Raw genomic sequence first — 26,238 nt, 5'->3', positions numbered from 1 at the left:
TGCAATAAAAAAATGTAATAATAAAGGACTAAAATCTCAAGCATAGTATTGCAAAATATTTTCAGAGTTACAGTGGTCTGAAAGCTTAATAAACTAAGAATTTCTGCATCTTGGGTACTAATGAAACATACAGTGTCTTCTGACTGTATTCATTTGTCAATAAAAATCAGTAAGACTTACTGAAACGTACTGATATGAGAAAATTGATACGTATCAAGTCCCAAATGTGTAACTGCTTGGAAAAGCAGTAACGTGTGGGTTTTGGGTTTGGATTTTTTGTTTGTTTGTTTTGGGTTTTTAATTAGGAAAACTAAAATGAATGCTGCAGATATCAGCTGCAAATAACTAAAATAAAACAAAGGAAGATGACTACAAGAGATCTTGGTATGAAAATAAGTGAGCAGCAGCCAATGGATTTTTTGCCTCTTTCTACTTCCCTCCAAAAGTAATTACTGAAGAACATTCTGTCAGCAGCACCAATACTTCACACTGATTTATTATTTAGAAGGCAGGTCAGCAAGATATTGTTATAGCTTAAAGCATTGTATCTCACCAGCTTTTCTGAATGACCCAAAACCCCAAATTTACACTCCAAATGCAGTATATACTATAAGATGACATTCACCATTTGAGAAACATCCTCAAGGAATCCTTCCGGAGGCAAGGCTGCTCCTCAAAGATCTTCTCCTTCAGAACCAACCCTTTGCTATATAGACAGTCTTTTTCCAGAGCTTTGCAGATAAAGTACAAACATGCTGACAGAGAAATAGAAATTGAATGGTCAATTGAATTAGTTCATTCAAAAGCTCCCACTTCTGGGCTTCATATACAACAAATTCCAACTAAATATGACATTTACATAAATCAGAGCAATAGCTTTGTAACATGTCAAATAATTACATGCATACAGTTAAAATAACCTATTATGTCTTCCCAAGTATTATATCCAGAAAAAGAATATCACTAATTTTGTTTAAACAATATTTGCAGTACATCTTTTATTTACTTTCAAGACTCCATTCCTGCACAAAAGAAATTAGAATCATAAAGCAGAATCACAATCATATACCATTTTCATGTTACCAAATGTCTTAACTGCAGATTCCATTAGTGTAACAAGCAATGTATTCCGCCAGGTTTTTGCTCGCGTGGGTAATTATGTGAAGAGAATTAGGATCATTCCAGTAGGACAAACCTAAGGGATCAGATTCAATATTTCTGCCACCTTGCAACTCTCTCCTAAACTTCCTTTGAATCAGTTCATCCACTGGATACTACTCAAATGTAAATTCTTAGGGTCAGTTGTATCAAATGCTGTAACTACAACTAATCATACTACTATGAACTAGACTGTAGTTTTATACCCAAATCCTGGAACTATGTGGCTGGTAATGACTAGAAAAACAAAATTAACATACATTGAAAGGCAAGAGAACAGTCTACAGGGAAACTTCTCGCAGAGGCTCTGATCTAAGAGACCACAGGCATCTATTTTTAGGGTAACCAGAATTGATACAAACCATTCTACTTTATCATGAAATAAAAAAATCTCTACCATGAAGTAAAAGTCTCTATCATACCCTGATGTATTGCTTACACAAGATACACTTTCTCCTATATGACTGCATTGTTACAATTTTTTACTGATACATAAAATTACACATATCTTGAGATTTTTTTTTTGGTGTACTGTACTTACTTGTGTAGTCACTGAGTGTGTATAAGATTGTGATAAGGTTATCTAAACAAGGCCAGTGATCAGGATTACACCTGAGACCTTCTTCAAAAGCATGACGAGCCAAAGGTAGGCGGATTAGTTTTATCGCCACACGACCAATTTTATACCATAGGTTGACATCAGTAGAGTCTAGCATTACAGCCTAGAAAGCATAACAAACAACGTTATTCACATTTCAGACACGCACAGCCACTTGTCTATAGGGACTGGCGCTGCTTTAGTCTTCAGCAGGGTCACCACTGATTTGGGGACTGAATGGTGGACCAGTTATATCACATATAATGTCAGAAAGTACACATTCAAATTATATGAAAGGTGTACATATGTATTTGGCAAGTTTTTGCAAACACTGAGGTCCTAGTGTTTTATTTCAGCTGTACTGTACCTCCAAGTAAAACTCCATGGCTGTCTCCAAGTCATCCCGTTGGGCTGCCAGTTGTGCTAAGTTTTTATAGGTGGAATATTTTAACATCAAGCCTGGATGTTTCAGCCCTTCTTTCTCATCACCAGAAAGAACTGCCTAGAAATGATGAAATAAATGCAACAGGGGCATTAGGAATTAGACAAGTAAGAAGAACAGCAAACAGCTTGCCAATTGATAACACTGACATTTCTAATTAGCCAATACGAAATGAAGTAATACAAAATAAAATAAAAATAGTTTCTAGAGTTTCATTCGCTAAAGGTCACTGACCTCTCGCAGAAGACGAATCTCAAGCAGCTCATGATATGCTTTAGCAGACTCTTCAAATCGGTCATGTTTCTGAAGGTCCAAAGCTTTGTGGTACAAAGCAAAAGCTTCTGCTTCCTGTGGTTTAAAACATTAGAACCTATTTTGTAGGGCAACTTTATTAAATATACTTATTACAATATATTTATTATGAGTATCAGTGGTTTCACACTTTCAATACTTTCTGCTATATAGCAGTCCACATCCAGACTGTATAGCAGAGCATTAGCCTTACCGACCTAATATAACTCATTTGAGTGAAGTTTCAGCTTGCTAAAGGAGGGTTCAAGAGATAAGATAGTAACACAACTTTCTTAAAAACAAAGAATTATGGTTAAACGATCCCTGCAACGAGAGGACAAAACTCCCATCAAGAAAACTGCGGGTTTACTTACTTGAGCTTCCTTTGTCTGTGTCTTATGACTTTTGAAGGTACCTTCGTAGTCATCCTCAATCGTGGAGCTCGCATTCAGTGCTGCGATTCGAATCTAGAATGACAGTCAAGGTGGGACAATAAATGTTACATCTACATGTGTCACAGTTTCCTTTGCAAACTGGATTTTTCTCTTTTTTTTTTTTAACTTTATTTGGTAAATGGACAATACTGAGAGATCTCTACATAAAGTTACAAGAACTGTAATGAATTTAGTCATCACTAATTGCAAACAATAAAATATCAAAACAATTCCCCCCCCCAAATCAGATGAAAAAACAAAATTTCAAGTGTCTTGCAAGCAACAGCTTCCCTAGAACAGACGTGTGCATTACAGTCAATTTTTTCAAATTCTTAAATTTATCAATAACTACAATCACTCCACAAATAAAGTTCTCATTATGCTAATTTATTCTTAGTCATAGGGAAAGAGAAATTTTTCTATTTTATTTCTACCAAAACATCTCTAAAACCATCTCAATAAGCCCTTACCATGTTCACAGCTATTCACACTGTCTTTCTCCAGGACTAGGAGGAAGGGCCTAACACAAACAGGTCTGGAAAGCAAACAGGATTAGAATATTTATTCTGTCCATAAAGAAAGCATTCAGAAGTAAAAGACAGGCTGGGAATAATTTAATCAATAACCAATTAACTGTCCTATGTCACCACCACCCCATGCCAAGAGATAAATTGCCCTACCACATAGGAACAATAACATTGAACTGAATTTTAACTAGAAACAGAGAATAAAATATGAAGTTAAGCACATCCATTACTTCAGGATGGCTTTCAAGACTCTAGTCCTGGCAGTGAGAGGGGGAGTGTAAGTATTGGCAATGTAATTATAGCTATAAGGTTATTCAGTTGCTGTATAATATTTTATGAACATACATTATATTAACAACATTACAACATGAATCCCTTTAATGACAAAAGCTAAAACCAAAAAAGCTTCTTGAATACTCTGACATTTTATGAGCATGAATCATTATAGCTTATGAGTTTATCTTCAGTTCCTTTAAAAAAAAAAAACAAAAGGGAAGTTTTCCACACCTTTTAACTATAGCACAAACCAGAGTGCTCTCTCATGTCTAGAAACCACAGCACTTAATGGATATTTACAGAACAGAAAAAGAAAAAAACTTAAGGTTATCTGTGTCAGATTGACCTTGCAGCAGGCCAGAGTGGCTAGTCAACCCATTGCTCAAAATATTGTCTGCGCCTGGAAATTCCTCTGATTAAAAATGTTTTCATCACTGCTATCCCTGCTAGAACAGAACTAGTGTTTATAACAGAGTTATCTTTTCCAACTATGCTGACCAACTTCTACAGACTAATTCTAATGCAAAAGCAAGTTATAGCTACTGCATATGCACTTAGATCTATTAAATTTATGCAAACAAAAGAACCTCAACTTTTACTAACTAGTATTTCTTCATTCTGAAGGAAGGATACTAATATTTCCAGTCTTTTTACCACTGATAAAAAGTTTGAAGGCAAAAATATGCATTTATAATCTGCAAGTCATTTCTCCTCATAGCTAAACCCAGAATTTATATTCTATTAACTGCCTGAAACATTATATTAGTAAAGGCAAAAAATATGAAAGAGTTCTGTGCTGCTGTTTTAGAAAAGCTTCACTGCTATGTGATAAAACCTCCCCATCAATTCAAACAAAAAGATGACACATGCAAGACAGGCTAAAAAGTGTCTTTAATATTGGAGACCACATTAATAGAAGAATAAGTCCAGAATTAACCACAGCAGGAAGCAGTGGGAGTTTTGAACTATAAGCTGAATTGACTTATACATCATCGTGATTAGTTCTGCATGTAGAGAAAATAATGCTTTGACAGGAATTTCATTCATTCAGCAATGATATTTTGCTTGCCCATGCACCACTTGCTTTCCTTGCTTGCAGCTAAATCAGACTGACAACTGCACAGCAATAAAGCATTTTTCTCTTTAAGTCACTAAATAAACATTAATAAAACCTCAACTCTCTTTCAAGACAAGGATTCCTTGTCTACTTTGCATATGGATAAAATATATGCACAGAGAGTAATGGTTATCTCTTTCAGAAATATTGAACGCCGCAGGTTTTAACAGAAAGCACAGATGCTTATGACATCTAAATAAATAAAACTGTATGATCCCAAATCAATTACATATGTAAATCAAGTGTTTTTAAGTTCACTTACAAATATGCCTATATTCAGAGATATGCTCAAGTCTTTTGCTGAATCCACATAATCTTGCTCAAGACAGCAGAGGAAGTCAACAGGAGAGAGACTACAGTCAAGAGTTTACTTCCGTGGTTAAGACTGTCAGTGAAACTGCAACTACAGAAAAGGTGGGGAAACAATTTTAACTCTACATTTTATTTTTACAGAAAGTTTGTAACAAATATTTAGCACCTCTCCTCTCTGGTGTTCACAAGTTGAGAGCGCATAACTGAACAGAACAATGTAACGCTTTTGAAAAAACAGGATAAGGGTATTGCCTCTGCACAGCTTTTATACTGGTGTGTCAGGCAGGTGGGGGGGGTGGTCTTTTTTTTTTTAACCAGGCGCTGTACATGGCTATAAACCTAACTGTGGACTGAGTTACAACAGTGTCATAACATCTAGGAATTAAGTATGTCACTACAAGCAGTTTCAGAGCAACATAGTTGCATCAATTAGACAGGAAAAAAGAATTAGTCTTTAATAAAAAGTATTACAAATCGGTTTGAATTGTTTTGGTTACAAGAGTGTCTCAGCTATAAATCTGTGGCTACGACAGCGAAGCACATCCTCAAAAGGCAACAATACCTCTTTAAAGCCTTTTGCCTTCAAAATCTTTTCTCTTATACCTCAGTAGTTTAAAACTTAAGTAAAAATCTCAAACGTCAGCTCCGGCTCCCACTGCTTGTGTGATTCTCAACTTCAGAATAAGAAACAAAGGGAGTGACTTGGGCTTTCCTGGCTTTTGTTGTTGTTGCTACACTTGGGATCCGTACACTGCAAATACACGTTCGTTTAAAAAAAAAAAAACAAACAAAAAACCACTTGATTTTTGGGTTGTTTTGGTTTTTTGGTTTTAACATTGCCAAGATCGCCACCGACCGCATTTTAGCAAAAGCTGTTTTTACCGAAATACGGTCACTTTCCGCAAAGAGGAGCGGGGACGCCTCTCACGCTGCTTGCCAGGCTGCTCTTCCCGGAGGCTGGCACAAAGGGCCGGGAGCAGGTGGGGGAGGGAGGGAGCCCACGCTCCCCTCTGACCGTGGCTCCGTGAAGGGGAGCAGGCGACGACCCGCCGCCTCAGGCCGGGCTCTCGCAGCCCTCACCGGCGCCCTGCCCGGGGGCAGGGCCAAAGCCCCGGCAGCCCCTCCGGCGCCTGCCACCGGGCTGAGGCGGACGGGACACTCACCTCGCAGGGCCGCCCCCGGGATGCCGGCGCTGCTCCCGGCCGGCGGGGAGCGACCGCCGCGGGGCTCCCGGAGCGGCTCCCTCAGGCGAGCGGCAGCTCCCCGAAGACGACAACCTCCTCCAAACCCCCCGGAGCCCCGCGCGCCAATAAAGACGTTGCTCATTGGCCGAGCCGCCGTTCCGCAGACAGCCAATCGGGACGCTGGGGACGGGCAGGCGCGGAGAGGCGGGCGGGCGGCGCCGCGGTTAGAGCCGGGTCTGTCAGGCGTCGAGGGCTGTACCTGCGTGGGGTGCGTGGGGAAAAGCTTCAATAAATTCCCGATGCCCTTTCCGCTGGGTGTGGAAATCATCCCGGAGTTACTGGTTTTCGCTAAAACTTGCCGTGGTGCTAGCCACGGAGATAGGAACATGATTTTATGCCCCTGGGAGGTGTGCGGCGGGGGGGGGGGGGTGTTTCTGTGTGCTGGCAGCGGGACAACGTGAGGCAGCGACCCAAGGCAGGCAACCGCGACGGCTCCCGGTGGAAATAGTTTTATTTAAATGCAAGGTGATGATATTGCAGAGAGTCTTGAAGAAAAGGCGTGCCATCTGCTGCCCGACGGAGGCCGCCTGGTGTGGGTGCGGCGGCAGGACAGCCTCTGAGCGGACAGGCTGACAAGAGCACGCTTGGGCCTTGCTCCATCTGTGGGACGTAACCACAGGTTTAAAGCCACCTCTTGTTACGACGGGTTACATCACACTGGTGAAGTTAAGCTTGTGCTCAGGCGTTTCACTCAATCAGCATTTAGCACTACAAGGAAGAGTCCTCTTCATCCTGAATGTGTGAACTCTGGGGTCCCGTTTATGGGAAAAAATAACGCCCATCTTTCCGTCATGACAAACTTTCATCCTGAACGTGTGAACTCCGGGGTCCCATTCATGGGAAAAAATAAAGCCTATCTTTCCGTCCTGACAAACTAAGAACAGGGTTGCCGTGAACAGCAGCACCACACTGTTGTGCTTGGAGAATAACTTCCAAAGCTACTGTGACTCTGTAATACTCTTCTGTCAGTAGTGCCCTTCAGCGTGCTCAGGGCCTCGCTGGTCCTCTTGTGCAAATACACGGAAATACCGTCCTCGCTTCAAAGGTTTGAAGCTAGGAAATGGTTACACAGCGTTCAAAATCAGGTCCTTACCTTTGAATTTGCAAACATGCCTACACAGAGTTCTCAAACAAACCAACAGAGGCCATTTCTGGGAGCAGAAATATTAGTCAATCTTAGGAGGTTAAACCTGGGAAGTTACAGAGTCAGTGCAATGGTAAAAAGATCTACCGTAGCTGACAGATACTAAATCCAGATGTGAGGCAGGCTCCTTACCATGGAAGAGGAACAATAGCATTCAAGGGAAAGGGATTTTATAACATTATTGCTGAGCCTTAGATAAGGGTGGCGTACCTGATTTTCTCCAGCTAGGAAACACAAGCAACAGGGATGTGACAAAATGTTTCCTGCTTCCGTTGGTTTCTGTGTGCGTGCTCTAGGGTGGGTTTCATGGGGCTGCATAACCCCTTTGCAGGGTATGGTTCTTGAGCCCTAAAATATTGTACGAACCTACTCTAACATTAGCTCAGTGAAGGAAAAATAGGCCATCTCTTCAGATCCACATTAACATAAAAAGCATATTCAGCACCAGCAGTTTATGAAGGAAAACAGCCAGCCGCAAGCTCATAGGGCTCTCTGAATCTCATTCTGTGCTGACAAGCCCCAGCACCAAAAAAGTTATCAATTGGCTCAGACCAAGGTGCAAACAATTCATAACCAAATTATCAATCCTTTGATTAATATTTTAACTGCTCTTATAAAAGAAAGCTCAAAGTCCATGAACCATATCATTTTCAAGATGGTCCTTGACCCAGCACTTCCGCCATGATTGTGCATTATGCTAGGATGTTTTGTCAGATAACGCCAGAAGGCAGACACAACATGGAAATGGGTGGGAAAGTCACACTGAGGACCCATTTTATTCAGACATCTTTGCGTGGCATACTCTTTTCCAAGCTTTCCCTTTCCTTCCTTATCTCTTCCTGCTCAGTGCTGCAATGCTGGGAAAGTCACTCCCAGGTGTCACAAATGAGATTTTGTTACACAGCTTTGGTTTAGCAGCAATTTAGGATTTATTAACATTTTTGAGATAGATCACAAGATTAGGTTGTATAATTTTAACAGTACTTAATCATCAGCCAATTTAACAGAGTGACTGGATGGAATTTGTTACAATTAAATTTGCGACTTAGTTAAAGATTAGAAAATGGCAAGGATCACCCGAAACTTACAGAAGTGTTGCACACAGACAGAGGTTAAATCAAATCACACACACAGAGACAGATAAAACAGTGCTGAACCACACAGACACACAAAATGGTTTTGAACCAAACCACACAGAGACAGGCAAATAGTTCTGAACCAAAACCACAAATGCACACACACAGATAAAACAATTCTGAACCAAATTTTACCTACACACACACAGAGGTTAACCTATGATTAAAATTTCCTTTTCATGAGTTTCATTAATTACTTACTTTTATGTGCCAGCATTCAACAACAGACGGTCAGCAAACCTCACAAATCAAGCCTTTAAGTCCCCACGAAATCTACCCAGAGAGGCATCCCAGCTCAGGGGGAGATATTGGGTCACACAGCCCACTGCGGTCTCAGAGACCTCAAAAGGTCTCACCTTGGATCGCTCTTTATAGGGTCGTGAGATGATTGGCTTCAGTCATTTTTTTACATTCTGGCCACAATTTGTGCGGAGTCATTCCGATACAAAATTCAGGCAGCAAACGGCCCAGGTGTGGCCAGGGGGTGCCTGGCCACCCCAGCCCCAGGCTTCTGCACTTGTAATCATGGTAACAGCAGAATGGGAGGTTTTCCCAAAGCATGCATGGCTTATCCTGAGATGTCAGAGTGGCCCCAGTGGGGCTGCACCACCACACCAGCCGAGGGCGAGGGGAAGGCACAGAGCCTGCAGTAGTACCTAGCAGTGGCAAACTTGGCCCGGAAAAGGAGAGCTGGGGCACAGGGCAGAGCAGGGTTTCCCTAAAGGAAACACAGGCTTTGGCAAGAGTTTGTGCTTGTTCCTTCATGGGGTAGAAGGACCTCCAGGAAATGAGCTGTCTACAGATCAGAATTAAAGCGATATTATTTTCTGCATTTCAGAGTATTCGCCTCAAGTTGGTCAACCCCTTTGCAAAGCCAGGGCTGTCCACCCTCTTCCCTGCAACAGAGTACTCCTGAGTTACATGGGTGTCTCAGATTCAGTTCACTCACCTGTTCATTACCTGAGTTTCAAAAACTTCTGGTTGAAGAGACCTCCTGAGGAAATGCAGAGACCTGGGCAGCCATGATACCTGTCTCCAAGCACTAAGACCTACAAAACCCCAAAGTTGTAAACCAATAAACTGACACATAACAAAAGAGGCTTCGATACATTTTATTAACCAGATAAGGTGTAGTGCTCCCTAGCCTGATACATGAATTTGTGTTTGGTATTATATTCCTGACAGATTTTGCAAACATAGAAGATGTTTATGCTGCACAGGGAACAACCAACTTCAAATGGTAATTAGAAGGAATATTTTCAACTATCTTGAGACCTCAAGTCATAATCAAATAAAACTCCAATCAGAATGACAAAGGAGCACAGAAGCACCCTTCAGCCTTGCAATCCCATGTCCCAAAGGCATGCTCTCAGTTCCTCTGGGCTCCCTGTCTGCAACCTGACCAAGTCACAAAGTGCAAAGGAAACTGATAAATGTTTTCATTACCAGTGGAAGGCAAAGATGACATTACACATAAAAAGTACCGTGCTTCTGTTTTAATAAAATGCCGTGTGTATTCCAGTTATAAAGCGAGGGAGTATATGGGTCCTAAAAACCCAAAACACTTCTCTGCAGGGACAGTGAGCTGAAAACACCAGCCACAGAACGCAGTGAGATGCTCTGTCGTCCCAAAACTCCCTGTAACAGCAGGGTGAGGAAAAGTATTTTGAACAATTGGGCGGATAACAGGAATTAAAGCTAGCAGTAGCAGAATCTTCAAAATATTTTCCTGTGGCACAGCGCAATTCTTCACAAGCAACTCCCTCCTCTACAAGCTGCCATCAGCACACAAACATTCAGCTGTGAAAATCTTGCGGACAAATAAAAGTTTGTAGGAGCAGCCGTCAGGGGTGGCAATGGTAGAGCACAGAGCACAAGATCTGACATAAGCCTTAAATAAAAAATTATATAAATGCATAAACTTCCCTTCCAATAATCACATCCCTTTCCAGAAAGGCCTCTTAGGGAGCCTGAAAAGAGAAGAATTTGACTTAGCCAGCCTGGGACCCTTCTGCTGCCACAGAGAGGATCTTTCCGCCTTGCAAAGTACGAGGCAATCTGGATGAACCTAAGAACCTCTCTGGTCCTCAATAAAGCCAAATATGTTCTGGAATTAAACTTTTCACTTCTATGAGAGCTTTTTCTAGACCCACATATGGCCATTTACCAGACTGCAATGGCTTAGCCATAGGCACCGGGAGAGCCTTCGGACTATGAGACAAGCTTGAGACAAAGACCTTGAACTATTTTAGTAAAATCAGTATAGCTGATTGCCCCACTCTTCAGCTTTGTGTGCACGGGATGAAAAGACAAAAGTGAATCGTACAGGTGAAGGTGCAGAGCTACACAGATTTGATCATAAGAGGAAACAAGTACATAGATGGAGCTGGTCATCTCTGGGTCGTCTTCATCATTGCTTTGTTCCAACTGGCCGCTCAAGGGATCACAGGAACGTCATGACTGTTCTGTTCTTGCCGATCTGCCAGGGCTCCAGTGGGTAAAAGCGGATGACAATCCTTTTTTGGGTATAAAAGCAAAAATGCAGTGGACAGGAAACATTATTTTACGACTACGATAAATATTATGCCCAGTTTGCAACAAGGTAGAAAATCTGCACTAAGCTCTCGCTGGCTCACACTTCACAGTGTTAATTTAACAGAAGCAAAAATAAGCTGTGTACAGGCAGGGTACAAACAGGTGCCAGACTCCATCCACACAAACTGAAAAGCAGACTGAATTTCAACACTGTTTGTACGAGATACATTTCTGAAGGACCCAAGCAGCTTGTAATCTTGTCAGCCATTTACCCTGACAGCATGCAAAAGGCAGGGAAATGCTATTACTCTCTTTGGGGAGACAGGGAAGAGGGGCAGAGAGGGACATGCCTTACCTTCAGGAACAGCCCTGTTTCCAACATTTGGCACGGTGACCCCACAGCGAAGCTCCACCAACTCCCACGGGGTTCTGCGCCAGTTACACCAACTGGAACTACTCACCTTCAGAGAACGGTATTTCCCAGACTGTTCAACAAGCGCAAAGCAGTCCATGGTTTTACCTGGACCTAAACAGCCTGCCTTGGGCTTCGGCATCCAAGAGCACTTAATGTTTGCAATCTAGCCTTGGCTCTACGTTCCACCTCACGGAGGACGTGGGAACGTACATCATCATCATCATCATCCCTTTGACCATCTTCCTGTACTTTTCTTCGCTGTGTTTCCTACCCACCACAGAAACCTGACGAAGAGGCGATCTCCCCCTCCCTGCCCCCGGGGGCAGGCACGCTGTCCTTGCCCCTCAGGGCGCAGGAGGTGCCGAGGCAGAGACACCCCCCCCCCCCGCCGCCCCGGGGCCGGGCCCGCACTCACCGCTCGGGGCCGAGGCCCAGCTTCGCCGTCAGGACGTCGAAGAAGCGGGCGCTGTGCCGCTGGTTCTGCTCCGCCGAGCCCACCACGCCGATGGAGGAGACGAGTAGCTGGGCGCAGGGTTCGGCCGAGCCCGCCAGCACCATGGGCAGCCCGCTCCGCACCGTCACGTTCACCCGCTGCCGGCAACGGGCCAGCGTCAGTCACCGCCGCCCCCGGCCGCCCGGGCCCCGCCGCCCCCGGCCCCCCGCTCACCTCCGCCGGTTTGCCCAAGATGTCGGCGGCGGCGGCGCACAGCTCCTGGGCCAGCCCCGGCGGCAGCCGGCCGGCCGGCAGGCTGGTCTCCAGCTCCAGGAACGGCATGGCGCCTCGGCCCGGCGCAGCGCAGCCGCGAACCGCCTCTGCCCGCCCGGCCCGGCCCCCGCCTCGCCCCCGGAGCGGCCCGGGCAGCGGAGCCCCGGCGGGGGCGGGAACGGGAACCGGCAGCGGGGGCCTTGCGCCATCCCCACAGCTCCCGGGACCGCCGGCAGGAACGCGCCGAGCACCTCGCCCTGCCACCCGCCTCTCGCCTCGCACCGGCCCCAGGCGGGGCTTTGGCTTTTCTCTGTTTTACCCCAGTTTGCACCAGCTGGCTTTCGGGCCTTTTGCTTTTTACGGTGTGCGTTGGCGGGATATGTACGGGAGACTGTGAGGGCAAAAAATGTCATCTCACTGAACGGAAGGGTAAGATGAGCTTTGCGATGGTCCTTAGTGCCGGTGGGAAGTCATTTCTGGTCACCGCGACGGACGCTTCCACGCCTGTCTGTGCAGGGAGGGTTAAGAATGGAATAGCAGTGATCTCTCGGACCAACCAGCACTACAAGAAATTAAAAGGCAAGCAGAGAGGTTTTTTGTTTTATCCAGTATCTATAATTACCAAACTAGCCTCTGCAATCAGGACTTTGAGCTCCAAAGTTGATAAAAGTCACCCCAGCAGGCTGGCTCGCAGGGACAGTCTGATCTACAGATCAGAAGTGTCTAATCTAGAGATCAGAGGTTTCTCAGAAGCTGAACTACTGTCCACTGAAGGTTACACGTGCTCATTTACAGCAAAAGGTTATGAACCCGCTAGATTAAAGGTCACCTCATTTAAGACACAGCACTGTTGTGAAAATTGGCCCTGTATAATGTGACATTTTGGTTTTCTAGACAATCCTAATGAAAACTGACGGAATTGCTCGTTTTTTTTGATGGGGTAATTGCTTGGCCTTCACTTCTGCTAATGACAATACTGACACGAGGAGCAGTGTGTATAAACCAGCCAGCAATAAGGCTGGAAAAAGATTTCTAGGAGAGAGCTTGGGAAGACAGAGACCCAACTGGAGAGGGGACAGAGCACGGCAGGCTGGCAGGGGGTGGCTGCTTGCAGTGGTAAGCGGTAATACAGACACTCCCTTCAAATCCAGGAAAGCAGCAGAAGAAATAACCCAGGAAAACTGTTAGATTCCAGGGTTAATTTACAGAAAGATATCATCTTTTAAAGAGAACAGATGATCCCGAGTTTGTCATCGAAATGAAGGCAGTGGGGGTATTCAGCCACCTTGCAAACCCCGGGTGCAAGCCCACCACTGCCTGATTGCCGGGAGTCATTGCCTCCAAGTAAGATGCCATTTAGGATCCATTTTTCTATTTCTCTTTCATTCCTTCAAATACTAAAAATCTCTTCCAATTCCAAGGCCCAAACCCCCCACATGACAAGAAGCCAGCATATCAGGCGGCCTCCAAAAGGAAAAGAGAAGATTCAAGTATCAGATGTCAGCAATTACAACAGGACACAGGGCTGTTGCGAACATCTTTAATGATATGCGTTGTCCTTCGCTCTTGATCGTTCACCATGTGAATGGCAGATTGTTCATGGCCTCCCAGAGTTCTTAAACTAAAGACATTTGTTTTATTGTTTCTGTCTTGGAGAGGGCGATTAAAATGCTTGTAGGGGGATGAACATACAACCAAGAGAAGACAGCACAGCAGCAAGTGCTCTCAAACATGCTCAGCCTTTGGAAAATCATGGTAGCTTTTTTCCCTCCTGCAGACATTTGCATGTGTCATCACCCACTTAGCAATTGCACTCTCAAAATTATCAAAAGAATCAACCACTTCCCATTTAAAATTTAACTCAGTTGTAGACAATAGTTGTGAATAAAACATCAGTAAAAACATACTATTCAGCTAATGTTTAGGAAGAAAAGAAGGGTGGGAATAAACATGTGCCTGTTTGTAATATTTTTGGTTCATGAGAAGAGAGGGCCTTCAGTTAGGTCTCTTGTCTTTGTAGAGAACATAATTACAAAACAAAATTTCCTGCTAATGCAAGCTGAAGTATATAATAGAGTCCTGTTTCCAAACAGGGAATTTAAAGATCTCCCTAGGCTCTGGACTAAATCAGTAGTACCTAGAACTGAAACCTTAGTGAAAAACATCACCAGAACACATCTGGTTTTAGAGAACTTAACAGCAGAAACATCATTAGCCAAGATATGGTAGTACTGGAAAGAAAAGAAGCTATTTGATTAGCAAGAGAAGCTATTCCTGAATTATTTACTCATTTTGTCTTATTCTTTCCAGGGAGAGTTCTTGGGCAAGGATTTCAGGGTAAAGTTCAACGGCAACAACTATTTATGAATGGCAATATGCAGAGATATATAACCCACCAGTTTCTGCATCCGTTACAATTTGCTGTTTTCAACTGAAGAAACTAGAAATGGTTGGATTCTCTCAGTTTTACCTCATAAATTGTGCTGCAGTACAAAAGGGGGTTGTATTTGAGCTACAGCTAACCAGAAATAAACACAGCCAAGGAAGAGCCCAAAAGCTCCAAAACAACTCTCTGCCCTTTTATTGTGATGCATATGTTGCTCAATGCACAAAATCTCTCTTATTACTTCAGCTGCACAGGGTGACTTACTTGGTGAACTTCCATCCAAAACAGTCTCAGAAAAGCACATCTAGATTTATTCCCCCTCTGCATTTTCTAGGAGAAATGTGGATTGCTATTACAGTATTATCGCAGAAAAAAACCAATTTGATTGCTGTTATATTCTCTTTCAAGAAATCACTGTGAATGCATTCCTTCAGTGTATTCCCTATATAACATCAACAGAGTAGGTAGGCAGTTATTCGAAGGCTGTGGCCACCCTCAGCTTTTTGAAGTTGCTTGGTCTTTACCGCACGAATCTCCAAGAACAGCCCCTGCTACATGTGTACTGGCAGACCGAGCACCAACGAAACCCAGGCTTTCAGAAATTGAGAGTAGTGGTTAGACCAAAGAATTAACGAAGATTCACAGTTGTAGATGAATATGAAGAAACTTTTCACAGGAACCTAAAGGCAAATAGAAGAAGTGTGGAATGTACATGGACAGCAAGATACCTCAGCAATAAGAAATTTAAAAGAAAAAATAAAAATTCAGTGTCTTTTTTTCACTTTTGAGACTGCCTGTAGTTTTGTGCTGTACTTGTCTATGCAGACATGTCCTGGGAAAATGAGGATCAGGCACGTTTTGCAGTGCTTGTCACTTGAAAAGGAGCTGCAAATGTTAAAAACACATGAAAACAATGATCCTCATCCTATACAGTTCTCTTAATGTTCCCAGTTTGTAGGCTGGCTCCAATTTTGTCAGGAAATACCATTCGTGTCTCTACCATCTCTGAGAAGACTGACGCTGAAATAAAACCCAGATGCACATGTTAAGGGCCTCAGCCTTCTGTATAAAATTAATGTTTCAGGTCTTAAACCTTCCCCAGCTACCACCCCCAAAGATACAGGAAAGGCCTGGCGGGGGGGAAACACCCTGCAATTTTGCAATTTCTGTGTTAGAATTACAGTGCTCTTTCCAGTTACATGTAGAACTGGAGGTCAGAGAAGAAATTAAAAAAAAAGGGCAGGAAAAATGTAAGATAGGTTAATTCATTTCAACATCTTCATCAACATAGGTGCCAGATGCTCTTTAAGCTGTGGATCAATTTGAATGTTGCTCAGTTCTTTGATATTGAGGATCATCTCATGGGCTTGGAAGAAAAGCTCCTTCCCCACAGCATCCTCCACCCGCCTGCGCCACTCCATCAGCCTAGGTCTGTCTTCAAAGATGTCACAACCAACTCCAACAGGCTGCAGAAAGGGGGAGAGAGCAACAGTGAGGCATTGGGCAGTCACTTCACCAAGACAACAGGCACCAAAAGTCTACCTGCAGGTACAGGTAGAGGAAAAAAAAAATGAAGAAGAGCTCATAAAGGAGCACTAGGAAGGAGGAAAAAATCCTCTGGTCGGTTGTATCTATCTGGGGGACACAGAAGCTAGCCTATATTTAAAGGGCACTTACAAGTCAATTCCTCAGTGCCAGAACAGCTGTTAGGAGCAGCAGAGATGACTATGGGTTCCTGGGAGTGATTTTCAGCTACAGCATTGAAGACATGGAGGGCTGACAGTTCTAGGGACAACTGCACAGTCCACAGTATGGAGTGCTATATTATATAGCAAAACCACAACACAAAATGCTAAGCGTTTAATTGAACTGATGTCTTAATTGACATAATCTATCCCCCTTCTACTTTCTGCCTGTGCCACTCTCTGGAACACACTGCTGTAGAGAAGCAGAACTGCTATTTTTCAGTCTCTGGGATATAGAACTGGGAGAAAGAATCACTTCTGGGCTGCAGGATCCAGGCCCTGACGGTCTGGCAGAGAACAACCAGTTTGTAACGGACTTAATTTCATTGCCTCCATCTGAGATTCAGTCTTGCATCTTCCAGACATGGCATGGGCAAGTACCATCTGAAGAAGAATATTCTTGTATGATAAAAATATTCCTGTATCATTTTCTTATTTGATCAGACCTGTCTGCTATTGCTTCTCACTTTTATATATTACCTCCTTCTCTGGAGGTTAAAAATAAAGTCACAATAAAGGAGGAAGGAGAAGTATTGTTAGAGAAAAGAAACAAAAGGGATCTGTTGCTGCCAGCTTTTTTATTTTTTAACTGGTTTTCTGAACTCACTCCCATATTCTCCTCATTGTCTTAGGCTAGTTCTGTTGAGATATGCCCTCACTCCTCTTTCTAGTGAAGCGTTACCACATGCTGCACCCCTCCCTGCCCAGCAGCATCTGTTTTCCCTTGTGCTGAGACCTCCTTACCACCCTCCACCACTCACTTGCATCAGCTCCACAATGGCCACAAGGTCTGCCAGAGAGATCTCGCTCCCTATGATAAAAGCCTTGTCCTGCAGAAACCTCTCCTCAAATTGCTTCAGGGAAGCGGACAGCCCCTCCATAACCTCCTGGAGCTTCTCGGAGGGCAGTGGCTGCCCTGTGAAGAGGGGAATCAGCACCTGAGGAGAGAAGAGACTTAAGAGTACAGTCATCCATCTTCTCATGGATCTGGTGGGAGTCATTTACATTACACCCCATGAACTACTCATGATCATCAGTGATCCTGCAGCAAAGCTGCTGAGGGGATGATGCTAGAGCTTCACAGACTGCTACAGTTCCAAGTAGCTCATGGACAGAGAGCACAGAAGCAGTCCTAAGCGGCTGATCTGCCCTGACAGTAACCTCCAGCTAAGGGGCAGCAACGTGGAGAACGAAATCAAGGATTCATCTTGTTTTGTGCCTGGCAGTTGTGCCCTCCCGCTCCACCTTGGTGGGTTACAAAAGAAAAACAGGCAACAGCTCCAGGGAAGACAAACGTCTGCCACAGTCACCCCTGCTATGTCCTCTGTTTCAACAGCCTGCCAAGACGGCTCGGCAGGCTGCCTGCCCACCAGCCACCCGTGCTATCCACCCTGTTGTGTAACTGGGTGCTGGAGGCAAGCAGACAGGCAGGCAGCTGCCTGTCCTGCAGCGTGATGGAAAGGAGGGCACGGTGGTGGCTGTGGCAGGGAGCGTAGGAGGGACTGGAATGCATCAACACTGGCTGGAGAGGCAGGAAATGCATGACAGTAGCCAGTGAGGCTGGGAGTGGGCAAGTACCATTTTTACACCAGCCTTTCTGTGGCCTCCCAAGCATCATTTTTTAAATCACTAGAAATTTTTTCCAGAGCAATCATATAAGCACGGTCCTTGTCTCCACGGACTTGCTGGCACAGGAGGTAGTTGCCTTTCTGTGAGACTTGTCACCGTTCACAGAGGCGTGCGCACCATCAGAGCCCGCAGTGCTTCACAACTACGCTGCCTCCACCTACCACAGCTAAAGAAATACAGTTTATTTAGAGAAGCAAAATTAAAGATATAAATTTCCATCAGTGGGAACAGACTAGATTTCTACTTACTGCTAGCATATTCAACAATTCAAATTGGGATTGCTTAATCCAAGCCAGGATTTTTGCCAAATACATGTGGAATCTATTTAATCAGAAAATTCATGGCCAGTTCTCTTCCTAAGTGGTTCCAATTACGCATGATGGGGTCGCTGGGTATAATAACTTGAAACAGCATCTTCATCCTTTTCTGTATCTCAGGGCAGTCTACCTTCTCCCATGTCTAGCTAATATGCCTTCTGTTACATGGTGGCTTTATACGCTTCCCTATTTTCAATTATTCTGAGGACCTTTTCTGTATCTGGGTTATCTAAGCAGCAGCAGCAATGAGTTGGATTTCTTTCCCTTGGAGCGCTGCAATAACAGCCTGCAGAGACTGGAAGAAACTGCTTCTTGTATGAATCTGACTCATATTTGAATTGCTTCTCTGTGCCCTCTAGCCAAAAATTCAAATGTCAATAAATCAAAAGAGCTAAATGAGTCCTGATATGCTTTGTTAGGCACAAACAAGGACAAACTTTACACAGGAAGAGTGAAGTTCTTACCTGCTTACTGGCAACCCTGATTTCATCTGAAATTCCACACCACAGCTGTACTTGCAGGGCTATATTTGCACCTGGGTCTCTCCAAGAATAGTTGCATTAACGGTCTGGTGAGTTGGCTTGAAATAGGGGTCCAGCAAAATCATCTGATACTAAATGATTTTCTGCTGCAAGGTGATTCTGGTAATTTTGCCTAAATGTAAATTGATCTGGCCACACTGAATAAAGAAATTCTGCCATTCTCTCTGTGTCTCTATTCTGTCTATCCCTGAGCCCATTTCAGAGAAGTACCTAAGTGTGCTGGAAGCAGAAGGCTCCTTCTGGATTTCCACCCCGATGGGGCCACAGGGACTTGCTGTATGAAGAACACAAGCCTTTCCAGCAATGAAGCACATGCTCGCCAAAGAAGCAAAACTTCTGCCTATGTGCACACTCTGCACAGCTGTGCAGTGAGGGGGAGGCCCTTGGAGGCAATATCCAATCTGTTATATATTTGTTCACAAATCCAGGCAATGGAAGTCTGTTGGGCTCTGAGACCTTCTGTACCAGACCTACTTTAAGGAAAAAAACAAAATGACCAAAGCTGCTTTTGCCAGATCCTGACATTGAGCAATTAGGAACAGCTCCCTCTCTGACAGCTCCTCTCAGCTAGGAATGGCCTAGGTTTGTTATTTCAGCGTGACAAACTCTCTCTGAACTGGGGCTGTTCAAATGCTTAGTATTCTGCCAGGAAAACATCACTTTATTTGTATTTTATATTGAGTCTCCTTACCTTGATCCACATGGTCTTAGGAGCATTAGCCCGGATGTTAGCATGATGCCATGAGAGGTATTCATCTACCTGGGCCCGTTTTTGTATGTCTGATGGGTACCAGTGGTCGGGAGTTTTGTACTTTCGACTCAGATACAGCAGAATGGCAGTGCTGCTCAGACATTAACAAGAGAGAAGAAAGTGGTCAGGGAGTTATGATGCAGAATGCTTTTGCCTAAGCGCTCTCTCTCCTGCCCCTTCTGAACTTGCTGCTTCCACTAAAAAGCATTCCAATCAGGATTTCCAATGGAGTCTAGGGACCATATATAGACATCTAATTCGTGTTGACATCAGAGATGGCACTTAATCACCTTAGTTCCCGTGAAAACTTTAACCTGCTGGAAAATCACAGCACTGTTCTATGGTGCAGAGTACTGCTGGACAGTACTGGGGTAAACAGAAAATAAACCTCCATAATCATCTATCAGCAATGTTAACCTCGCTTGTTCCTCGACTGTTCTGACCCATGTCTGCGAGACCTGCGCATGTTTATGTGCCTGTGTACTAAATGAAACTCCCCAATGGGTTATGTTGCCTTTTCATCAGATCTGCCTCTAGCCTGCAGCTTCCACCGAAGTCAGTGGAAGTCCCAAGAAGGAGAGCCTACAGAATCTTTTTGTGTTTGTCCAGATGTTTATACTTTCACTAATTGGCAGGAGAAGTCAGATGGAAAAATATCTTAGTCATCTGGAACAATATGTAGGCTGTTAATACAAAAAGAGATGCCACAGAAAATCCTGTGCAGACAAAACAGAAGAAAATGCAGACCCTCCTACTATGCTGATACTACTATAGTTCAATGATGTCAGTATTATGACCCCGTTAACCAGTCTCCATATTAATCTTATAATGTAAACCCTAAATTTTATCAAGGAGGTGTTCACTTGGCCTTTATGACTAATTTAGATAAACAGAATTTTTTCCTAGGGTAAAAAGGATTTTTATAAGCTTTAAACATTTCCCAGAAATGTTTACAATCCCATTTTGAGGTAAGTGCATTCAGGGTAAGATCAAGAAGTTAAGTCAGCTGATTGTTTACATTCTGAAAGATAATTCAAACAGAAAATGGAGACAGAGCAAATGAGGTTATACTATTAAAAATAAATAACCAACATGTTCATAAATTCTGTGATCCTTAATCAGTTAGCGGGAATGACATCTCCTAAATGCTGCACAGATTACTGGTACCCAAGGAAGTCTAAGGACTGAATTCTTACCATTCTGCTAGGGTGAAGTCTCCGTCCTTTAGTGCTGGTACTTTCTTCAAGAGGCTGACTTTGCTAGCTCCTTCACTGTTTGGTGGCCCTAAGAACATGAACAGACAAGTCAGAGGTTAGAAGTGTACCTGCCAGTGAATGATAAATCAAATACCTGTAGCCAAGTGGACAATCAGTGAACTGTGTTAGGTTTTCCATATATGGTGATATTTCACAATTAAAAGGTAATGAAATTGAAGAGTCAGTGTAAAAGCTATCTGCAGAGGGAGGTCAGCTCAGGCCAGGCACGTGGCATGGAGCAGTTCACATTTCTATACAGGAATTCTATTGCTTGACTCGAGTACCAGTAACACTTGCAAAACTTACTGAAAAAAATCACTCCCTGAGAGGCATTGACATACCACAATGAAGGTACTGGTATTGAAAACACTATTGCAGATAACCAGGAACAGCTGACTTGACTTGAGAACAGTGCATCCTACGGCTTTAGAGACAGGGGGCGGGGAAGACAGAAGTTAGGGTGAAGACAACTGAGTACCTAAAAAATACTTAATATTTGACAAGGAAGCAAGGTCTGGAAAAGTTGAGTTTGCATGCAGAGCATCCTCACGAGGGCAGACAGTTGCTACTCCTACTCCTGTTCCCACAGGCAACACCAAAACAAAGTAATCTTCCTGCAGTTTGTAAATGTGGCTGACTAGCTAGGATGGAGTCATGATGGAAAGCAACTGAAAAGCCTTGTGCCCACAGAGACCACTGCAGTGGCTAATTAATCAAAGAGAACCCAGCTGGTTTACAGACACACAGAGCAAAATCTTTTTCCTGTTTGTTTGTCTCTGAAGAGCAGAGGGAATTGAGCATTTACAAAGAAAGTAAATGCTGTCAACAGAGCTGATCCCTCAGCAGACACGCAGTTGAGGATGTTTCCAGAGTTTTTTGCTGGGATGGGAAAAACATGAATGCCAGGAATACAACAGTAGGCTCATGAAATAATTCACTCTGCCATGGTGGACATTCGCTAGGGGCAGGGAAGCTCAAACACCTCTACCCTGCATTACGCCTGGCTCTGTGTTACTCCTGGCTCTGCATGTCAACCTACCTCTGTCAGGAAAATGCAGGAGGAAGACACTATCCCGTAAGAGTTTAAACTCCACAGTCCCTTGGAGTTTGGAGGCATTAACAGCTGACTATCTAATCAGGTCTTCAGTTTCCTGCTGCAGGCACTGGACTTGCCAGTCAGCAGTTAAATGCTAGGGAATTGTACAAAAGTCCAGGAACGCCTACGTAAGAAAAGGTGCAAGGAGTTTGTTTGCTTTGCTTGTTTTAAGTGCTCTCTAGGAAACATGACATTTAGGGTGCAAATCCTGATCAAATCAGCATGATCAGCAGGAGATCTTGTACAAAAATCCCTTTGTTAAAAAAAAAGTAAGGGCCGTTAACTAAGGGACAGTGATCTACATTCCCAAGAACTATTTGCCCCCATTCAGGAGGCAGTGGCAATGTCTGCTTTACTGGACAAACGTGCAGCAGGAAATAGTCTCCAAGAAATAAAACCAGCCTTTGGACTATCACATTTATTTGCAGTTGGCTTTGGGAAGAGGTGGGAGAAAGGAAGGTTGCTGCATTACAAATTACAGGCTACTTTCCCAATATTGATTTCACATAATGAGACAAATCAGGCAGAGCAAACATTACCACCCTAGCTTCTACCTTGTTTCTTCTTTGAGAAGTACTTTTTAAAATTCTGGCATAAGTAGCTTCATCAGAGACTAAGGTTGACATTCATCTGCGGCCTGAAGGGATTCAAACCCATGTCTTCCATCTCACTAGGAAATATCTCTGCCTACCTGCAGCGATGGTGGCCTCCAGCTTAGCTGGGTAAGAGGTTCCACGTGCACAGCAGAACCAGGCAGCATTGTCAGGAGAGGTAGGAAGAAAGGGGTTCTTAAGAATATGAGCCAGACAGAAAGTGCAAGTTAAGCCTAACAACTGAATTTGAATATTAAAAAAAAAAAATCCCCGAAAATCAAGCCCCGCTTGCTAGCAGGCAAAGTGTAAGGACAAGGTGCCTTACACCCATGATTTATATCATGAAAACAGTGAAGCAAATTTGTGGAAATCTCCTATAATGCAAGGAGCTGCTCTGGGAAGCTGCTTGGTCCTGTGCTTTTAGAAGGGCTCCAAAGGCCAGTGGTCATCACACACCCAGCTGTGGTGAGATCTGTAGAGTTCAGGTGGTCCTTGGAAAAATGCAGCAGAAAGTTGCAAGTCAATAATGCTTACAACTAATGATCAGTCAATTCTCAGACCTAGCTGTCTGGTTGTTCTGCTGTCTGTGTTTATTATCCAAGGTAGCAGGCAACTGAGAAACAACAATATGAGAAGTAAGCAGCGGGTGAGGGCAGCCTGAATCAGATTTCAGCCTGCTTTCATTGTGCAGCAGTCCTAGCAGGAATACTGAACATATTAGTACCCTGATGGGACTAACATGTCATTACAGCAGGTTGAACAGTAGGTCAGTGTCTGTTACACAGACTGCACCGCAGCCCAGAGATGGCACCTTATTTGCTTTGGCTCGTACAGGGTCTTTGCATACATACATAAAAGACCTGTGCCAAGACTCCGCCACTGAGCTGCAAACTGATAAAAGCCTCGATATGAACACTAACTCCAGGTTGCTTCATTGGGACCAATTGCTTATTGTATTAAAATACAGACCAATATTTGTATTTGCCGTTTAGCAGAGTTGAAGCTTGTGCCTCTCTTCCAGCAAGCAGAGCCAGCCTTTCTGTCTAGTGGTATTAGGTGGCCCATCTTTATCATTCCTGTGATTTTGACTTGACTTACGCTGCTGTTTAACATCAGTTGCATCTGGTGTAATTAGTTCTCGATGTCCCCCAAGGATATATATATACACACACTGTGTGTATTGCTGGGCTTTGAGGAGTAACTTCAATAAGCAGAGTGTACACTGTCAAAAAGCAGGGCAGGCTGCAAACAGGAGGGATTATTAAGCGTAAGTCATAGTGCAGGGAAAGACATTTACTGGTGGGTAAAAAATGCAGTGGAAAAGATTTCACAGAAGTAGAAAGGAAAAAAAAGTCAGTCTATTTGCCAATCACGTCCCTGCTTAATCATCTCCCCAGCCAAGGATTTCCAACTACTATGCTTTGCCTTAGGCAAAAAAATAACAATTTACTAGGAAAATGCAATATGTAAATAGGCAACAGTCATCTTATACAGTTGGACAAGTCTGAACAGCTGAGTGTTTCTGCTAAGTACACAGTTCCCAGAGCACTCCTCGGCTGTCACTGTGACTAATTTGCTAGAAATGGCTGGAGGAACATTCCTTGGGGATCCACAAAAATAGATGTGGCACAGCTATGAGTCCGCTCTGGGAATAAGAGCTGCACGGTCAAACCATTGTATTCAGGCCCCTCGGCAGCGCATGCATTTAAAATCACTCAGGTTACCCGAGGAGCTAGTCCTTCCCTCCCAATGGGCCAAGCCGAGCTTCCAGGGGCTGGGGGCAGATTCCACTCCGATGGACAAGTCTGGGCAGGCTTGACCTGTTCACCCTCCCCAGGCAGGATGGGACCCTGTCCTGAGAGGACACCAGGGTGAGACCGCAGATAAGCCTCCTCCGAGCTCTGCACCCCTGCATCCCTCTCACAAATAGCTGATGTCCCGCTTCCACTAGCTCCAGCATTTTGCTAGCTTCCAGGATTCAAGCGTGTCCTCCTTCGGCTGAGGCTCCCCAGGGAGAGGACCCTTGCATCGCTATTCATCTGAACAGTCCAAACCGGCTCAACAGTCAATTCCCAGAGAAGCAGCAGCCCGGGGCAGGAGAGAGAAAGGAGGCGGCGGGACCCTCTTCAGGGAGCCGAGCCGGAGGGCTGGCGGCCCGGCACCCCTGCACGCTTCTGCTCCTCTGTCAGGGAGGCGAAGGGGCTCCTCTGGGGGCCGTGAAACCAACACCTCCCCCCCCCCACACACACACCACGGGCTGCGGGATCCGGGACCGGAGCGACGGGCCCGGAGCGACGGGCCCTTCTGCCTTAAAGGTCGCGGCCGGGGCCCAGCGCAGCGCTCGGCCCTGCCAACGCCCGGCGGCTCAGCCCGGCCCCGGCCCCCCGGCAGCCCCCGCCCGGGGATCGCGTTACAGGGCCGGGTAGCTGCCAGCGCCCCGGAGCGCGGCCTGTCCCCCCCTCGCCCGCGGGGCCGCCGCCAGGCACCCAGCGCCGCCCGGGATCGGGCCCGGCCTGACAGGACGGACGCCCCGGAGGGGGCCGGTGCCCGTTGTGGGTCTCCCCCCCCCCCCCCCGTTCCCCTCACCTGTGCGGGGCTGCTCCGCGCCGCTCCCCGCCGCCGGCTTCTTCCCCAGCACCGAGTCTGCCAAGAGGCAAGAGAGGGGCGCTGAGCCCGCGGCCCCCGGTGGGCTGCGAGCCGCCCCGCCGCCCGCCGCCCACCCCCGCCTGCGGGGCGGCTCGGTGGCGGGCGGGCGGCCGCGTCCGTCCCACCTTTGAAGAGCTCCACCTGCTTGAACTCGAAGGGGATGTTGTTGCTGCGGGCGAAAATGTAGATGGAGCGGCAGGGCTGCGAGAGCAAGTCCAGGTACAGCTCCAGCCCCATCCTGCCGCCGCCCGGCCCTGTCACCCGCCGCCCGGAGCCGCCCCGCGTGGGCAGGCGGGAGGCGCCCGCCCCCGGGCTGCGGGCGGCGGCCTCCCCCGGTGTGAGGGGCGGGCGGTAGCGGGGCCTGCGCCCTGAGGGGGGGCTTCGGGGCAAAAGTCTCCTGCGGGGGGGACACGGGAGAATGCCGGAGGACCCCAGGAGACCCCGGAGGCACGGCCGGAGACGGGGGGACGGGACGACAGGGTTCCCCGTCCCACACAGATAGGCAGCCGTGGTCACGCTAGGGCTGGCACTGTGCCTGTAGGGCAGCTTCGGGAAAAGAAGGTAACACGCGAGTAATGGTAATTTAGGAGTAATGGTGAATTACCAACCTCAAAAGAGAGGTCGGTACTAAGTGCTGAGGGAGCAGGGGCTGTCGTGCCTCCCCCCACCCTGCCGCAGCCCTGGCTGACAGCACAGGGGCTCGGGAGCCCGCTCTCACCCGCGGCATCCCACCACGGCTCTCGCAAGGTAAGCGCTTGGTTTCGTAACGCGGTCCTGCAGGGATGCGTCACGCTGCAAACAGGGCCCTTGCACGACCTCCTCTAAGCCAGCGTTAATCTCGCACCGCTAGATATCGGTATGGTTTTCAGTTCAAAAGATAATTCTTTGGTCACGTAGTCTCTGCCCCGGCGCTGCGAGGTGACGCCTGAATGGCAGTGAAGC

At 45.6% G+C, this 26,238-nt stretch overlaps 3 protein-coding genes across 9 annotated transcripts in view; all 3 read right to left on the bottom strand.

Annotated features, from left to right (window-relative positions):
* CABIN1 (calcineurin binding protein 1) overlaps positions 1-6,450 on the bottom strand; it is a 120,436-nt gene extending 113,986 nt beyond the window's left edge. For 6 of the 7 annotated variants that reach the window (XM_052798162.1, XM_052798167.1, XM_052798166.1 and 3 more), the window contains exons 1-8: positions 6,319-6,450; positions 5,106-5,246; positions 3,394-3,458; positions 2,864-2,956; positions 2,433-2,546; positions 2,124-2,258; positions 1,700-1,880; positions 626-755 (exon numbers count right to left, since the gene is read on the bottom strand). In XM_052798162.1, coding sequence (XP_052654122.1) covers positions 626-755; positions 1,700-1,880; positions 2,124-2,258; positions 2,433-2,546; positions 2,864-2,956; positions 3,394-3,396 — 656 coding nt within the window. In that variant the 5' untranslated portion in view covers positions 3,397-3,458; positions 5,106-5,246; positions 6,319-6,450. The remainder of the gene's footprint in view (positions 1-625; positions 756-1,699; positions 1,881-2,123; positions 2,259-2,432; positions 2,547-2,863; positions 2,957-3,393; positions 3,459-5,105; positions 5,247-6,318) is intronic. The other variant, XM_052798164.1, reaches the window with a different exon arrangement.
* A 3,327-nt stretch (positions 6,451-9,777) lies between these two features.
* Positions 9,778-12,528, bottom strand: DDT (D-dopachrome tautomerase). The gene is made up of 3 exons (XM_052796546.1): positions 12,297-12,528; positions 12,045-12,220; positions 9,778-11,195 (listed from the first exon to the last, which is right to left on the bottom strand). The coding sequence occupies exons 1-3, from the start codon at positions 12,402-12,404 to the stop codon at positions 11,123-11,125; spliced, it is 357 nt and encodes a 118-aa protein (XP_052652506.1). The 5' UTR covers positions 12,405-12,528; the 3' UTR covers positions 9,778-11,122.
* A 1,333-nt stretch (positions 12,529-13,861) lies between these two features.
* Positions 13,862-25,592, bottom strand: LOC128145822 (glutathione S-transferase theta-1). Its single transcript, XM_052796545.1, has 6 exons — positions 25,422-25,592; positions 25,237-25,293; positions 20,902-20,989; positions 19,646-19,796; positions 17,228-17,404; positions 13,862-16,187 (listed from the first exon to the last, which is right to left on the bottom strand). The coding sequence occupies exons 1-6, from the start codon at positions 25,531-25,533 to the stop codon at positions 15,987-15,989; spliced, it is 786 nt and encodes a 261-aa protein (XP_052652505.1). The 5' UTR covers positions 25,534-25,592; the 3' UTR covers positions 13,862-15,986.
* Between the last annotated feature and the right edge of the window lie 646 nt (positions 25,593-26,238).

The sequence above is a fragment of the Harpia harpyja genome, chromosome 9 (assembly GCF_026419915.1).
Source record: "Harpia harpyja isolate bHarHar1 chromosome 9, bHarHar1 primary haplotype, whole genome shotgun sequence".
Taxonomy (NCBI): Eukaryota; Metazoa; Chordata; class Aves; order Accipitriformes; family Accipitridae; genus Harpia; species Harpia harpyja.
Note: the sequence above shows the minus strand (reverse complement) of the source record. Positions and strands in the feature narration are given on the sequence as shown.

What these genes read in the sequence shown, in the direction of transcription:
- DDT (XM_052796546.1), bottom strand. Translation starts at nt 12,404, where the DNA reads ATGCCGTTCCTGGAGCTGGAGACCAGCCTGCCGGCCGGCCGGCTGCCG. An exon ending in TCTTGGGCAAACCGGCGGAG is followed by an intron (nt 12,221 to 12,296) that starts GTGAGCGGGGGG and finishes CGTTGCCGGCAG; the next exon opens with CGGGTGAACGTGACGGTGCG. An exon ending in CTGGGCCTCGGCCCCGAGCG is followed by an intron (nt 11,196 to 12,044) that starts GTGAGTGCGGGC and finishes TACCCAAAAAAG; the next exon opens with GATTGTCATCCGCTTTTACC.
- LOC128145822 (XM_052796545.1), bottom strand. Translation starts at nt 25,533, where the DNA reads ATGGGGCTGGAGCTGTACCTGGACTTGCTCTCGCAGCCCTGCCGCTCC. An exon ending in GCAGGTGGAGCTCTTCAAAG is followed by an intron (nt 25,294 to 25,421) that starts GTGGGACGGACG and finishes GCCTCTTGGCAG; the next exon opens with ACTCGGTGCTGGGGAAGAAG. An exon ending in CCATTGTGGAGCTGATGCAA is followed by an intron (nt 16,188 to 17,227) that starts GTGAGTGGTGGA and finishes CCCTTTCTGCAG; the next exon opens with CCTGTTGGAGTTGGTTGTGA.